This window comes from Lissotriton helveticus, chromosome 8 (assembly GCF_964261635.1).
Source record: "Lissotriton helveticus chromosome 8, aLisHel1.1, whole genome shotgun sequence".
In the NCBI taxonomy this organism is placed as follows: Eukaryota; Metazoa; Chordata; class Amphibia; order Caudata; family Salamandridae; genus Lissotriton; species Lissotriton helveticus.
This window is the reverse complement of record NC_136069.1, coordinates 1691350723-1691368525: the sequence shown is the minus strand read 5'-3', so window position 1 is coordinate 1691368525 and position 17803 is coordinate 1691350723. Positions and strand designations below refer to the sequence as shown.

The window sequence follows — 17803 nt, the reverse complement described above, 5'->3', positions numbered from 1 at the left end:
GTTACTATTCATTCTTTCCACATTGCAGAATTGCCCTCATGCCAGTATGGAGAAGAATATTACACCTGTGCACCCAGGGATTCCACAGTATTGTGGTACACATTTGAAGCGAAATCCGGGGCCTGGTCAAATTGGATTGTACTGCATTCATGTGTCCCGATAAAGACTAGTAGGTTTTATTAACTGTTCAAGCATCAGCCGAGTGCTGTGGCCAAACCCAGAGGAACCTGGAGCTAGATTCAGCTGCAACTAGGATAAGTTTCAAAGCAGTGTCCAAAATAGGAGGAACACAATCGTCCAAATAAATGCAGCTGAATGGTTTGTTAGAAATTAACAGGTGTATCTGCAGTGGATAGACACGTTTTTATTTGTTGACAAATTTCACACCAATGGATATATTTTTTTGCCTGTTGATATAAGCCTTGCCAACAGTACCTTTGATGTAGCTGCAAAATTGTGGCCAACACCTGCAGGTGCAAAACCTTTGTGCGCAGCTATCACTAAAGCTAGTCTGTGGTCTTGGTTGGGAATGAATAAATGACCAACTCCTGGAATAGTTGCAACAGGAATACATTTTCTTCACTCAAGTGGTAGGTATATCTAGATGACAATCCCTTACGTAAGTAGGTGTCATCTTTATTTGCATTAATGGCAGTCAAAATATCAAAGACAGAACAATGGCTAACAAACATCTCAACATCGCGGTCCATGGATGGCCATCAATATCTTTCCCTTAGCTTTTGTTTTGTTACTGTCATCTATACATGGCCTATGTGTGTGAAGAATATTAAATTTCCCATTAAGGATGTGGATGCAATCAGTGTCTCATCACGGAGAATGACTTCATAAATCCTGGTGATGTGGTCATTTATTTTCCAATATGCTCTAAACAAATCATTCAGTATTTTTTCTCATGCCCATCCTTTCTTTATGCACTTTTTTATTTCTGAAAATACAGTGTAATTTCCAGCAGCAGCCATCCACTCTTTCCAGGTAATGGTGCCTTTGGTTTCTTCACAATCAAGCAAACATGTAACCAGCAAATCATTGTGGTCCTCATCTTCCTGAAAATCTGATTCACTATCATAAGGGGCATGAGACAAGTAGTCAGTGGAAACAATCACTTTATCTGAAACGTGCTCAATCCTAACCTGGTACTCTTGCAATCCTTTCCTTAAATAATGCTGACCAATGACTTGTGGTCGGTGTGAAGGATAAACTTTTTGCCCCAAAGGAAACTTTTGGACTTGGTGACAGCCCAGACACAGGCCAATAGCTCATGTCCAATCACAGAATACTTTGACTCTGGACCTCTCAGCTTATGTGTTGCAAATGTGATGCTTTTTTCTCTTTTCCCTGTTTTCTGGCTGAAAACGCCCCCAACATAATCTGGCTAGCATCTGTAGTTACTATGATCTGCAATTTCTCACTGAATGACAGCAGGGATGGGGCAGACTCAAGTTCTCTTCTCTTGTCCTTGATGATTTGCTCCCATTTTTCATGCCGTATGAAGTCTGCATGTTTATTTATCAATTTCTAAAGAGGTTCAATGTTTACAACGTAGTTCTAGATTCATTTAAAGTGGAATTTTCACATGTACAACAATGATGGAAGTTTTTCTTTTCTGTTTGGTGTTGGTGAGTTTGAGATTGCTTATATATCAAGGACTGCTTTGGCCAAATATCATGTTTGTCAATAAGGTGCCCAAGGTACTTAACTGTTCCTGTGAGAAATCTACATTTGTCCTTTTGTAAAACGTTTGGAAAAACAGACATGTTTTCTTCCTTTGTTTTGCTGCAAATGAGTATGTTATCTTGAAAGGACCTTGCGCCTTCCAACCCAGGAGCCATCACCCAGGCCATCACAGGCCTGATGTCTTACACAGTTGATGGGGGAAGGGAGTGGGGATAAAAGGGGAGGATGGGGAGAGGGAATTAGGGGAGGGTTAGTCACTTAGGGAATGAGTTTAAGAATGGAGGGAGGAGGTTGGTGTGCACCAGAAGGGAATCTTCAGGGGGAGATAATGGATATGAGATGGTTGCTTGGAGCATTAGTGCAATCAAATCAGGCTCACAAGGAATCACTAAAGTTATGGTAGGTGTACCTCTCTGGAGAGCAGGTTACTGGTAATAGTCGTAATGTATAACTTACGTATAGCTAGTGTCAACATCCATGTCCTAAAAGACAGGGCAAAAAAAGGAGAGTAGCTGAGGATCTGAAAGGCCTGAAGACAAATATTTATTGCCTTCCAAACCTCATATGAAAGGGATAGTAGGAATCTGCTTAAAACCCTAGGCTTACAATTTATAATGCGGACTACCCAAGATATGAAGACTAAGTGGGTTGCAGTAGTTGCTAGAAGCAAGACGTGTGTGTTTTGCTGTAGCTCTGCAGACAAACGAAGGAGGTGGGAAAGAACAGAATGACGGAATCAAAAAGGATCCTTCATCTTATGCTCAATATATGACCCAATTTTGATCCAAATATTTTAGATTTTATTTCAGCAGAGCTGGCGCTTTGGCCAATATCTGATGTGCTTTGTGAGAATCTTAATTTCAAATGATCAGGTAGCACCTCTGGGGGCACAACAGGCATTTATGCTGGGTGTAAACCATGGGTATTTAAAATCCTAGAGAGCCTTGAGGGAGACGGTAGTCTGGTTAATGTCTGGACCAAATTGAAAGCTTCAGATCCCGGTTACACTTAATACTTTGCTCCCCATGTCTCTGTAGTGAGGCTTGATTACTTTTATATAACGCTGGACATTAAAGGGGTGCTATTGCCCTTAGTGATATCTGATCTTAACCCTCTGGTAATTAAATTCACTCTGGAAGTTTTTACAAGAAGCACTATAAGTTGGTTCTTTGAGAGAGGTCTCTTAACTGACCCAGCCTAAGTAAAACATATGAAAGAATGGATCCAGGAGTTTCTTAACTTAAACAGCGGAAGCACCTCAGCCTGGGTGGTCTGGGACTCCTTCAAAGCAAGAGTTAGAGAGTTAGGGGAGAGACTCTCAGGTTTAGCCTGAGTTTACAGAAGCGGAGTGTTAGAAAGTGGTTCTGACACTACGGAGCGCCTGGATTTTTTGCTTTTTGTGCACCTAATTGTTGATCTTTTAGTGTGGGAGAGCCTCATAAGTTGGAACTCACCCACAATGAATTCAAGATGAAAGAGACTGCACATGTATTATAATGGTGTCCCCCCACCTTTACAAGGTCGCTGGGCAGCAGCTGAAGAAATGGGCCCAAGGCTGGTCACATGCAGACATGTGTGTACATGCATTTGCACACGTGTATGGGCTGCGCAGGGGAGATTCCTGGCGTGCGCAGCCTAGGAGCAGATACAAGGTGGATGGAGTGGCAGGACTTATACAGGATTGGTTGGTGACATGGAATGGGCTTTATGTAATGAAAAGAAACATGCCAGGGAAAGTCAGTGGGCCCGATTCACAGAACTACCTTAAGACAAAATCCTAAACTTACTACCATTTTGGTATTCACAGAAGGCACTTACTCATTTTAGTATTCACTGGAGGCACGTACTCATTTCGGTATTCACAGAAGTTAGGAGTAAATCCTTTCTCTGAATACCAATAGTCTTAAAGTTAGGGGTTTTCTCAGTTTAGGAGTCCTAAAGTTAGGAGTCCTAACTTTACTATTCCTAAACTGAGAAAAATCCTAACTTTAAGACTTTCGGTATTCACAGAAGGCATTTAGGAGTCCTAAAGTTAGGACTCCTAACTTTACTATTCCTAAACTGAGCAAAATTCGAACTTTAAGAATTTCGGTATTCACAGAAGGCATTTAGGAGTCCTAAATTTAGGACTCTTAACTTTACTACCCCTAACCTGAGAAAAATCCTAGCTTTAAGGCTTTCGGTATTAACAAAAGGCATATAGGAGTCCTAAAGTTAGGACTCCCTATTTCTGTGCATACCGCAATGAGTAAGTGCCTTCTGTGAAAACCAAAATGGTAATAAGGTTAAGATTTTGTCTTAAGTTAGTTTTGTGAATCGGGCCCAGTGTGTTTTACTGTGTTTTTCACTTCATTATTCTCCTATGGGGTAGTGAAGCCCATGGGCTAGTGTCACTTTCCTAAGGCCTACAAATTCCAGACACGCACTGAAGTCCACTGTAACAGGTGTGAGCAAAAGTATTCTGTGGAGTGCAGAGTCATAGTTGTACTGCTTTTGGGTCATCCAGAAATGTCATATTTCTCTGAGTCAGCCATATCCAGGGCCTGGCTGGGGCCTGGATTAATGACCTTTCTTCCCAGAGCAAACATCTCATCTCCACGAAGAGAAGATGGGTGGGGCTACAGGCTCATGTATCAGCAGCTGTCGCCACGTGCCAGGCACCAAGCTGCAGGAGGGAGAAGGCAGTGCGGGGGAGGAGTTTTCATTGACCATGTGGTAGGAGACCCTGGACAACGCCATCTTGAACCAACCCAGAGGCATGGGCAGGAAGGAGCGAGCAGGGGCAGAGAAGTGATGTGTCGCTGTGTGATAGGGCCAACAGAAACTTCCAGCCAGCCCCCTTCCCAACTTCTTAAAAGAACTTGCACAGGAAGAGGAGCTCTCTCTGGGGTGTGGTCTGCTGAGGCAGAAGGTGCTGGAGCCTGGCACAATGGGCAGCTGGAAGGAGGAACCCCCTGACTGTCCCAGGATCCTGAACAGTGCCAGAAGAGGAGACCAGGACCTGTGCTTAGAAGCAAGGGCCTCTGCACAGGGAGAAGAGAGGCCCAGGAGGAGAGCCAGGTGAAAGGATTATGCAGGGAGCCAGTGAAGATAGCTCCCTGCTGAATCCATCCTGTGTGACACCCAGAGGGCAAAGGAGAGTGCTCAGAGTGGCTGGGGAGCGGCACCAGGAGCAAGAAGAGGCCAGGATCGTGAAGATCAGACTCCTGGGGGCCGAGATATGCCCCCAAGACGGTAGGCGACATTTGACCTCCTAGAAGACGGATGACAAAGAACGTGGAGCTCCACCGATGGTCTTGAAAATTCCTCCGGGGTGGGTCAGGTTCCGGGGGCTGCCCCCACCAGAAGAAAAGTTGTTGAGCGCTGTGGCGCTCACCGTTAAAAGTGCCCCCATGGGGTGCCAGGAAACCACCCTGGCCCCCGCCAAAACTCGAGGCAGGGGAGCGCCGTTGCCTCCCCCTGAGAGTGGGGAGAGAGGCCTAGGATCCGAACTCCGGGCCCTCCCGATGCCGGGGAACACCGTTGTGCTCCCCGTGAAGATGCCAGTGCAGTGGAGTAAGGTGCGCCGTCATTCAACCCCCCCTCTCGGGCAAAGAGAAGCCAGGGAGTGCCGTTGTGCTCCCCTTGAAGAATCGTCAGGCCCGGGACCCCATATCCGGGCCCCAGCTGGAGAGTCTAAGTCGGCGAGCGTCGTTGCACTCCCCATGAAAATGGTCGAGTACCCGGGACCCCATCCCCAGGCCTCGATGGGAGGGAGAAGGCAGGGTGGGTGCTGTCGCACTCCCCCGAGGTCCAGGAGGACCAGCAGGATTTTCTATGTCTGCCTGACGGGGCGGTCAGACCAGAAGAGAGGCACCAACTCCCATGGCAGCACAGAAAGGTGCTCACCAGACAGGGAGCCGACGAGAGCCGCCGGGGGTGATGTCCCCGTGCAGCTCCCCAACAGGAGACAAGACTGGGTGCCCAGGTGGGACTGGGCCCCCGAAAAACAAGAGGAGCAGCTGGGGGGGGGCTCCCCGAACTGCATGACTCATCTGGGTGTCCGGGTGGGACCGGGCCCTCCACCGAGGCCTGGAAGCAGCGAGGCCCACAGCGATGATCGTGGCTCTCCTGAAAGCAGCGGGGGAGCCACTACTATAGCATGCACGAAGAACGAGGAATTGCCCCATAATGCCTTGCAGGCCTGGACCGGCCTGCAAGGGGAATATTGCATTTTCTCTGTTTGTGGTGGCCCCAGGAGAACGGGGTAACCACCAAGAGAGTGCCAAGAGGCAGGGGGAGCTGCTGGATAAGTGCAGTCTTCCCTCAGTCCGGAAAATGGAAGTCCCCCCTAAGTCTCATGGGGACTAACCCCTCAAGGGCTCCGCCAGCATATTAACTTCTCTTGGGCTGGAACTTTTGTTCTACAGCTGGAGGAGGATTGAGAAGTGCGCTAAGGAATGTAGGGCTGAGTTGGGGATGTCTAGAGAAGGGCATCCCCTGGAGGTGAAGAGGTGTTATTGCACCCGCAGAACATTTACTAATGTTATTTCTTTCAGAGGGACTGAAGCTCACGTGTCTAATGTGAAGTACCTGTGTAAGGTGATGTGATAAGCAAAGTGGGGTTATGTTGCCAGACATTCCTGCTAGGGTGTCTGGCTTTATATGTGTAATCCTTTGATTTAATCTGTAATGCCTTTAGTGGCTGTAATTGCATCACATTCTAATGTCCAACAAATGTGATGAGTACTTCATTCTAAAGTGATGCTTAAACATGTGTGTTCTTGCTGCTGCGCTTGGGTGAATAACCCAGACTGGTAGCCCTTAAGATGTAGAGGTGTAAACTTCATGGTTCATAGGAAATGCTGCGTTAGGGTTGTGTGTCACCAGGGCAGGTGTACCTATTTCAAATGCTTGTTGAGGTAACTGGGTGGGTCCCTGCTGGGAGGATACCAGTGCACAGGGCCCTCGCTCCAGGTTAGGGTCAACTAACTGCATTTGGGGGGCAAGATGATGTGCATACATGGGAGTGGTGGTACTAGACCCTACCCCCGTGTGGGAGTGGTGGAGATGTTATGCAATGTCACAAAGTAATTCCAATGGCTTATGTATATATGTAAAGGTAGCCTCCATAGAGTTCGTATTCGAACCATCTTATCGGTGTGAAGATTATCGGATACACCATGAATACTAATTATTAAGGTAATTGTGCTTAACGCATTAAGGTCTAATTAACAATTCCCATAATGACTTCATATGAATAATATACAAATTCTCTAACAATCCTTTAGAATTACTATATCATCCAAAAGAACGTGCCACCACAATATTGGATGTCACAACACAATCATAGAACCCAACAGAGAGGATCTCGTCTTCTCCTTTTCAAGGTACTTGTACAATTCCATCATAATGGGCTCTATAGTGACAGGAAATTAAGAATCGCTCACGTGGTCCAGTAATTCTAAAAAAAACTAATCTAAAAAAAACTGACCGAAAGATCCTGTAGAAATGGGCTACCCCCACCCCAATCCCTGGGCTTGTGCAAATCGTAGAAACCCCAGCCTATCTGGTTCTCCCCCCCCCGTTCGTAAGTCCATACCACATGCTTAATAAAAGAGGCGGAAATGTGCCCATCTATGTTAAATGAAAATCTTGACACTGTACCTGTCAGTTAATTATGTTTGATAACGTGGGTCCTTCTTTAAATGATGTGAAGATGTGAATAAAATGCAGATCAAAATGCAATAGATCTATTTCTTAATAAGATGTTTCTTCTTTTAGAAACCCTGTCCTGATGAAGGTCAAATCCTAGAAACCGAAACGCTGCGTCGACAATCTTGTGTTCTTGTGTTTTTAAATTATTGCTTGGTACCCATGTACATTTCATTGTACATTTTTATGTTTTTTTTAAACTGACATTTTATATCAATATTTGTATACTGTGTATTAAAAATTTGTGCAAATACATATACCTTGTGTTTTGAAGTGTGTCTTTAAAATTTTCCCTCATATTTTGTGATTTATTTTTCATGTGGTGATGGCATCTTCTGGCCGATTGGCTTCCCCCTCCCTTCCCCCTACCCCAATGTTAATCTAACTGAGGAATTTCCCTCTTTGCCTTATCTATAGGCCAACTAGGGACTACTTGTTCGCTGTAACTATATGTAAATTGGTGCATAGTATTGAGTAGTGTGTATGTTTAATAAATGTCATTATACTTTTATAAAGCAAAGTACAGACTGGAGTATCATATAATGAGGGTTATTTCTGTGCACCTGCAAACGGCGAATACTAGCCCACATCAGCTCCCTTGAGTAAGCCTCAGACTGCTCTACAACGCTACCCTCTGAGAGTCAGGTGCTACAATTGAGTGTTTGGTTCCCAGTGAAGGACAAATGTAGTCATGTTATTTGTGCAGGCCTCGCAGATATTGCTTGGCTTTCCAACACGGAGACAGTCATACATTGAAGAGTAATACCAACAACTTATTAATGTAGAGGATCAGCTGGTTGTGGCAGTAACTGCCGGGTTAAACACCTTTTCTGCTCAACATCAGACAGATAGTGAAGCCAGAACTTAAAAAAATCACTGCCAAAAAGACAGCAGAAATATTTCTGGACAGAAGACAGGAATATTATGAACATAATGAATGCTTGGGACACTTTATCACAATTCGGGCTGGCAAAAAGTGGCAGCAAGCTATGTTAGAAAAATAAAAAATTATCAGCGGATATCGTTTTGGATCCAGATAATGCACAGTAAAGGGCAGATTTACATGCCCCTTGTGCCTCTTTTACGCGCCGTTGCATCACTTTTGTGAGGCAGCGGTGGCAAAAAGCCAGCGCCATTCTGCGGGGTATTTCCAATGTGACGCATCTGGGAGACGCGTCACGTTGTAAATCCCTGTGCCAGAAGTAGGCATTCCGGTGCGCGGGGGGCGCAGGAACGACTCCTAAAAATCACTTTTACGCCCATGCTGCATCAAAACCCTGCGCCTGCTTGAAGCAGCATTTTGAAGATAGGGCACCTCTGAGCCTTGTGCTTGCAACGCTGCGCTTCCATTGTGGCAGGGCCGTGACGCACAATAACTGCTGCATCCCTGCTGATATGCAGAGATGCGCCAGTTATTGTAAATCTGCCCCTATGTGTTTTGTGGGTATTATGGCATGGTTCATCAATTCCAGTCCCCCACAGCGGAAGAAATTTCAAGCAATTTTTTAACCTGACAGTCCATTTTGGACCCAGCCAAATGCAAATCAGTCTTGACCCTGTGCCCAATTGGTAAAGACAAGCCCGTACTGCAAGGCCAGGTCCTTCTTGGACTGGAAACAAGCATCCTAGGACCGGTTTCGGGCTTTCAATCCCCATTAGCCAGGATAGCTTGAATCCAGTGGCATGGAGAGCACAGGACCCATGTCTGGCCATACTTGTCCCACTCAGGGTTACAAATGCAAAAAGAACAATTGATGCACAGAATGCAGAACAATGTCATACACTCACCTCAGTACAGAGATCTGGGCCTATTCCATCTTTTTTGCTCACCTTGCCATTCCAGTTTGGACCCAGCCATATGCAAATCAGTCCTGACCCTGCACCCAATGGGAACAGTCTAGCCCGAACTGCCAGGATTCTGAGCCATTTGATTTTGTGTCTCCCTGGTGGATTTAGGAATTTAGGCACTTTACCACCGCTAGCCACTGATAAAGTTTTGATTTCTCTGCATTAAATATATTAACATTTGTTTATCTACAATTGGCATATTCATTTTACTTATAAGTCCCTAGTAAAGTGTGCTACGTGTTCCCAGGGCCGCTAGAATAAATGCTACTATAGAGCCGGAGCAATGATTGTATCATCCACTTCACTAGCCCTTTAACCATGTCTCAGGCCTGCCATTGCAGAGCCTGTGTTTGCAGTTTTAAACTGATGTGTCGACCTGGAAAGTTAACTCTCTTGCTAGGCCTCTGATGTGTTAATCTCAAATACTTGTATATAAATATTCTGCTGTCGGAGCTATACATCTGTTGCATATGCGTATCTTTTGTTGGAAACACGACGTGACCAACTATTAAATATTTGTACTACTATATGACTTATGTTTGCACCATGTCTCATGATCAATGTAACACTACACTGGCTTGTTAGGTTGTTGTAATGTTTTGTAACTTACCAAAATGCTAAAAAAGAAAAAAATTATTCAAAAATAAAAACCCTCTTGCTAGGCCCAAACCTTCCTTTTTAATAGATATAAGTCACCCTTAACGTATGCCATGGATAGCCCAAGGGCCAGGTACAGTGTGTTTAAAAGGTAGAACAGGCACTTTTCAGTTTTACATGTCCTTATAGTGAAAAAATCTTACATTTGTTTTTTACTACTTCAAGGGCTATCTCTCCAATGTGTTAAAATTGGGATTAATTTACTATATCTTATAAGTGTAATTTCCAATTGGGAAGCAAGGGACCCCCAAGTTTTATGTCTCTGGAATCACAATTACCAATCCCACCGCACAGTGAGGTTGGATTTTCAATTGTAATTCTGAAAATGTCACAGAAAGTTGTAGTTTTCTTACTTACCCATTTGCAGATTTCTGCTGCCTCTGAATACACATCTGGGGTGCGTAACAGCGGGGCTTTGTGCATTTTCTCCAGACAGACACACACAAAGGGAGCTTAGGTATGACTAATAGGTCATCCACACATCATGATGGGCCATACTGGGCATGATGGGAGAGAGAAGCTCACAGTCATACCTGAATAGGCTGTGTCCTGTCCCCACACAAATGGGCTGCATACTCCTCTTTAGTGAGTCTGGAGTCACGGCTTGAAAGGCAGGAACTCTCTGCACTTCACAGACCTCTCTTTGAAGTCTCCCCCACTTCAAAGGCACAACTGGGTATAAGTACTGGACCCTAAACACCACCAACTGAGTATTGTTCTTGACCTATAGATACTCTGTCAGGAAGAAGGACTGCTGTGCTACTGAGATGACTGTCACACTGCTGGACACTGCTGAACCCCTTCTCTGCTGTGCTTGCTTGCTGCCCTCGCTTGCTGCCCTCCTTGACTAAGAGTGAGAAGGACTGGATCTGCCGCCTTCAAACCCAGAACCAAAAAGACTCCAAGGGCTTGCTGGCTTGCCCCCTGTTCGAAGTCCTAGGGACATCAAAGAATTCCAACCACCCACCTACATTTTGTGATCTAAGAGTGTTGCCCTGCAAGTGGTGCCAATCCAAGCCAGGGCCCTTGGAAGAGGGTATGCAGCAACTGCCAAAATCCATGCATCACCATTTTTGCGCTGCTCAGAACTGGTGCAGCTCCATTGATGCCGATGCATCACCGCTGCTGCGAGGATCTATGACATCGCATCTCCATTGACACAATGCATTGCTGCTTCTGTGAGGAATAAGGACATTGCAACGCTAGCAGTGCATCGCCTCCTCTCCGACATATCTTTGACTTTGCACGGCTTGGAGCCGACGCATCGCCTACATACTGAGGATCGATGCGAAACACATCACTTCTCCTGATTCTCGCATCTCTTCCTCGATGCAACCGCAAACCAAATTACTGTTTAAGCGAGTCAAGGCTGTTCCCTGTATGTTACCGGTGCTCCTTTGTGGTCAGCCTGACCTTTTGAATTTGATCCAGTCCAGTGCGACCAGATCGTCCCAGTTGGCACTTGATGCTTTTAAACACTACATTTAGTTTAATATTTAAAAATTCAAAACTTCTGATATATTTATTAGAATAGCGTTGTTTTGGTCTTGTTTCATTCAATACATTAAGCTCTATGTTTCTTACTTGATGTGGTATCTTTATGTGTGTTTTTACTGTTTTACTGTTTGAAGTGTTGCACATATAATTTGCACATTGCCTCTTAAGTTAAGCCTAACAGCTCTGTACCAAGCTATTAGAGAGTGAGCACAGGTTAATTTAGGGTGTGTACCTGGCTTACCCTGACTAATATGGGGTGGCATGGTGAGCAAAAGATTGATGGATTCAAGTAGGCTCTCTTGACTCAGGGTAAATGTATGATTTGCTCTGCATTCCTTCATCATTTGTGTGTATTTTGCACTCTCACCCTAAGTGGTCTGCGTTTGTCAAGACGTGGGTCTCTGATTCACTGTGCCACTGGATACCAGCTACCTAACTGATGAGGGGGGATACCCCAAAACCAGCCCCAGGATGCTTGTTTCTGGTCCAGGGAGGACCTCGCTTGGAAGTTCGGGCTGAACTGGTCCCATTAGGAGCAAGGTCAAGATTGATTTACATATGGCTGGGTCTAAACTGGGGCAGCTTGTTGAGCAAAAGAACAATTGATTTAACCAAGATCTCTTGACTGTCGGTGAATGTTTGATTTGTTCTGCATTTCGTCTATCATATGTGTGTCTTTTGCAGAATTATTTCAGAGAATTCACAATTTCTTTTTGTTTGTAAAATACCACCATCGCTCTGGAAGCCATAACACCCCTCCTCATACTCTACTACCACTACATGACATACCTTCTGCTTTTGGTTCTCCATTTTTGGTCAGGAGAATCTCAGACTCACACCTTCTGAATCCTACTAAGGTTTCCACCTAATAATGACCATACACAACATTTTACCTGGAGTGTGTGTGTGTCATGTTCTAGGGAGCCTGCTAAACCTGTGTCTTTGCAGGCTAGAACTTCTTGTTTGGAAACCAAGTTATCTCACTGGTTCAGGCATCAAGCAGGATCCAGAGACCCCTCCCTTTCTTTTCATGAGAGGGGAACCTGGCAGCTTGTTAAAGAAGGAACTAACATAGATTCCTTTTTTGCCTCCTCGAAGAAATACTGACAGGACAGACTGTTATATAACCTGTCTTTATCTGTCACAGACTCACATTCTCCACTACTCAAATCCTTGCAATCAGAACAAACTAGCTTTAACCAGCCCCAACCTTCTACTGCAATTATCAATATGTGACGCACCATTGCAAGCCAGCTTGCTGCGGTGTGTAGTATGAGAGATAAAGGCAAGAATGTGCTGTATTTATCATAACTCAACACATTGCTGCCTTATCGCATTAGCAGCATGGTGCAAATGGGCTTGTGTTGTTGGCACAATTGTTTTTGTTCAGGAAGGTACACCTCCCTACACAAAAACAATCTCTTGAGGCACTTTTCTCTTTCTACGTGTGCTGCATTCTGTAGCACACATAGATAGAGGAAACACAAAGAGAAATTAAAATATTTCTCCTTTTCTCTCCTCCCCTGAGGATGCATAGCAGTTTTGGTGCATTCTCAGCACACTACAGAATTAGTGTCCAAAACAGTGAAGGGACATTCCCAGAGTGCAGCCCTGAAGAAACTGCTTTAATATAACATAGCAGTGAAACATGTCGGCACTGGCAGTAGGTTGTGGTAGACATGATTAACTACCAGCCTTTTTATACAAGCACACCATCTCCGCCCTATGAATAAAGTTGGGTAAGGGACGGATTATTGGGTGTGTGTTTTTATGCACTTTGTTACTTTATTTTCACTTGGTTTATATGTGTTGGTCACTAGCAGATATTTCTGCGCCTTCACTAGTTTGTCACTATATATGTTGTTTGTTTTGGACACTTCTTTCCTTTCATCTTATTTTTCTTTAAGACGCTTGTGACAACCGATGATGAGACAGGGGCCTGTCTGGAAATTTGATACCAGTTACCCCGACGGTGGTGTTTCCGTGAGGTGTCACTTGCGTCTTTCACATTTTTTGCTCTAACAAGAGCAGGGTCCAACGTTGGGTGTGGACGCAGTGGTAATTCCCGGTATTCGGGTACACCTTAAGTGTGGGTTCTGGTGTGTTGCCCGAGAGAACAGGTTTTTATATGTTGGCGGAGAACAGTGCATAGTGTCTCTTACAATATTGGTAAGAGAGGTGTAGGGAGCAGGACGTTTGGAACACCCCTCTTTAGTCACTGATTTGGTTGTACGCCGATGGAGTGGGTCTTTATTGTTTTGCTGAATTTGAGTGGAGGGCGACCCGCTCCAGGATCCCTCTGTGCTCCTATAATTGTTTAATAGCATTCTCAGGTTTGCCAGTGATAGCAAATTTGGGTACATGTCAAAACCAATAGGTGTTGTGTGGGAACACCCACGCACCACCCATAGAATGCCTCCCTGAGGCAGAGTAACTCAACACAGTGGTTTGTGCTGCATTGCGTTACTCCAGATATATCAAGCCACTCAGAGCAACTCAAAGTGGCACTGTGTGACTTCATAAGTCGCTCTTAAAGGGTTGTGTCATGCTTCTGCCCCATTGTGTGGTGAAAAAGCTACACAAACCTACAATAAATATGACCCTGCGTATCTAGGTCAACAGCCTACTGTATGCTGTATCATCCCATTCCAGCACATTCATACACAGTCATATCTTTCCATTCAAGCATTCATCTAAGAACACACCAGCTCCCCTATAAGGTAACCTATTATTTATATAAAGGCGGTAAATATCTGAAATGTAGCTATTAACCAGCTCCTAGGAAATTAATTGGCCAGCATGGGGGATGGTTTCTTTCACTTTAAGTATCTACACTGAATTAGCTATTTGATTCTGTCTCGCCCTGGTGGCTTTCACAAACTATAAAACCTGAAGTCAGAAAGACTTTAGGTGAAACAATTTAGAATCTCTGAACAGAGTCTCTGTCAGTTCCCTATGAATCAATGAATCAAAGCTTTATGTAACTGGGAGATAATAATCATTGTTAAAACAATAAATAATTTAATAAAGCTCTAAGACACTCCCATAACAGTGGCCGAGAAATAAGATATACATATTTTCCTTTTAAAAGAGCATCAAATCTATACAATAAAATTCATATAACAATAATAAAAAAATAGGGTAAAGGATAAGGGAGGAAGTTTACCTATGCCTCCCTTCAGTCCAACGAATCACCCACACCCAGCCCAAGAACATAGCTGTAGCAATCACAGTGGGGCCATCTACTGCAGTTTTAAGCAATCTGAATCCCTCACTGTATAACCTGGTGCCCAAAGATAAGCACAAGGGTTTCAGCCACCATCGCCTCGGGTTGCTGTACGCTTGGCATGCAAAAGGAATATGGGCCAAAGATTCTACCCTATCTGGATAAAAAGGGCAGTTGCTATTAGTTGCATCTGAATTAGACCACTTTGAAATAAAGGCCTTAGTGGGTATTTTTCCCACTACTCTGAACTGGTGGAATAATTTTCTATCACGTGTCAATGAGATTAAATCCCAGTACTGTTCATATTTTGGTTCAAATGTAATTTCAAGAAAGGTGCTGGACAGGGTAAGACTACTAGAAGCTGTGAACAGCCGTAGATATATCATGTGCCAATATGCTGCCTTTAGCTCTGTTTTACTGGGGAATGGACTTCCCGCAGGGGAGGTCCACAGCCGAGTCAACCCCAGCTCACAGAGAATATTTTTAACACTCATAAACCACTCAATTTTATTGTTTACATCAACTCCCGGATTTCTAACACAGCCATAGCATAATTGGCTAACTCGGGAGTCAACCTAAGTCTCTTCCAGTATGCTACTAATCTATAACGAGCTACATCCCTAATGGAATGGCACCCCAATGCCAAATAAGGAGGGATCAGTGGGGTGGATTGCGACAGGCCAATTAACGATCTTAAGAATTTATTTTGACCCACCACTAAAGAATCCAGATTTACATGCCCCCACAACTCTGCACCATAGATAATTGAAGCACCAATTTTGGAGTTATAGATCTGCAATACTGGAGCTATGGGTTTGGTATAAGAGTGTCTGTGCTCCTTAAGCAATACACCCGAGAATTTGAGCATGTCTCACTGTAAGACAGTCTATTTGCGGCTTCCATGTTTGTGCTTCAGTGCATGACCTTTCCCATATTCCTAAATCTGAAATTTGATTGTACCTTTATAACATTAATATGTGTTGACCATTTGTGATTATTTGCCTTCGGACAATTAACCTTAATGCTGATGAACTGTCATTAATATTCATTAAGTTAACAATAATCATAATTTTCATTTTCTAACAGGTTCAATATTCGTTACTACAGAGATGTTCTGGCCATGGTTTTTGCCATAGAAGAAATAAATCAAAACCCTAATCTCTTGCCAAATATCACCCTTGGCTACTGGATTTTTGATTCCTGCATGTCTGAGGGCAGGGCCATTGCAGGGGTTTTAGAACTTCTTTCAGGAAAGGAGAAACTCTTTCCCGGGTACCGGTGTCCAATACACCCGCTACTGGCTGGAGTCATTGGGGTATCAATGTCATCCTTAAGTGTCCCCGTGGCCAGGATTATGGGACTCTACCATCACCCACAGGTACAGGGTAACATTGTCTAAGAAATAAACAGAGAGAAGATGAAAAGTCTAGTATTTACCAAATAACTCTGATCACAGAGCCTGTTGCTCCTAATTACAGAGCCATTTATTTTAAATGACAAACCTCTTGACTAAGATCCTGTCTAACGTTAGTCCAGAATGGCCAAATCATTCTGGATTTTATGAATAGCCACTAAGTATGTAAGCGAGTTTCATGAAGATTTATTCATTGTAAATTGACCATACTCTAGTATCTGAGTCCTACATTAAACATCAGTGTACCAGAGACCTCTAGCTTTTGTAAGTGGTACAGAGGAAGGTTACCCACGGAGTGCAACCACATCCAACAATAAAAGTGTGAACATCTAAAATGTCCTGGATGCCTTCATTATAAATGAATTTTCTTACAGCTATGACCCAACCCTAAGGAACTTTGGGGCATATTTACATACCCCTATCGCCACAGGAACATCACTTTTACCAGCGCTCATATGGCGATAGGGTCCTCGCCTTATTTATTAGGTGACATTAAGCCATGTTAAGTGACTTGACGCCATCTTGTGAATAAGGCACCCATTCAGGTCATACATACCTTGAAAGGGGTGGACAATGGATGTTGCGGTGGGTGTTCCGCTGCAACACCTAGTGATTTGGATGCTGCTCCCTATTTAGAAGGATGGTGTAAATAGGAGACATCCAAACAACCAGAGATGCCAGTACTGATAGCTATTCAAAACGCTTGAGCGGACACAAAAGGCACTGGTCAGTCTATGTCCCGAATCGTCAATAATATTTATTTCATTGGAAAGAGCAATTCATTTCATATTAACCTCTTTCTCAAGGGAAACGCTGCAAGTTTTTACAAAAATTGTTGAAAAGTGTCGACAATACATAACCACCACACTTAATATTTGAACAAAATAAATCTATGTACAACAAAGAAAAATGAATACAAAATCAAGACTCAATTCACTCATCCAAACCTTCCAACATTCAGACCCTATTTCTCAAACAACCTATCTAACATACATACAAATACTCCTACACAAAATTTGAAGAAACTGGGGGGTCTAAGACCAAACAATGCAAGAATTTAGTATAGAGGCTTGGCTGTGCCCACACTCATAGAGAACAATAATGAATTTGATACATAATTCGAAATAGCACATAGGCAGCCTTAGCTGTCACAACAGCGCATTCGTTTGCTGTACCAAACTAGAACACATGGGTCTACACGTTTCAAACCCCTTTTGGTTTTGGGAGGTTCTCCTCAGGACCAAGAAAGAAAAGAAAAAGAAGAAGAGAAAAAAAACTCATACTTACAAATTCTGACTTTCAATCTCATGAGTGAGCCACCAAGAAGTGACTGCCTCTTACCTATTTTGTAATCCCATGGTGAATAATAAAGTTGTGAAAGAACCTGGAGGGCTTTATAGGGTCTAAAGGGAACAAAAAACACATAGACACAAAATGACATAAAGTGTCCGGTCAAAGAATGTCTTTGTCAATAATCTATTTGAGTTTCGGAAGCTGTGGCATGTTCTTACCAAAACAGAACAACGTTGCGGCAAACAGTGGTCGGGTGGACAGACTTCTGAGTTGGTAGCGTTTTTCTGAAAATCCAAATGGAAAGCTACTAAAGCTGGATGTCAAGCCGGAGTGGCCACTTGATGTCACTCTGAAAAAATGTAATAAACGAGAGTCTGGGCGGACTGCCACAAATTTTTGTTGTCTTTCTTTCGACTATTAAATACCATTCTGCACGACAATGTTGCTTTGAACTAATTCGATGTTTGTATTGTATGTGT

The 17803-nt window shown here is 43.8% G+C and overlaps 1 protein-coding gene across 1 annotated transcript in view; it reads left to right on the top strand.

Annotated features, from left to right (window-relative positions):
* LOC144774105 (vomeronasal type-2 receptor 1-like) overlaps nucleotides 1-17803 on the top strand; it is a 140939-nt gene that overhangs the window by 116731 nt on the left and 6405 nt on the right. The window contains 1 exon segment of the mRNA XM_078659130.1: nucleotides 15704-15995. Coding sequence (XP_078515256.1) covers nucleotides 15704-15995 — 292 coding nt within the window.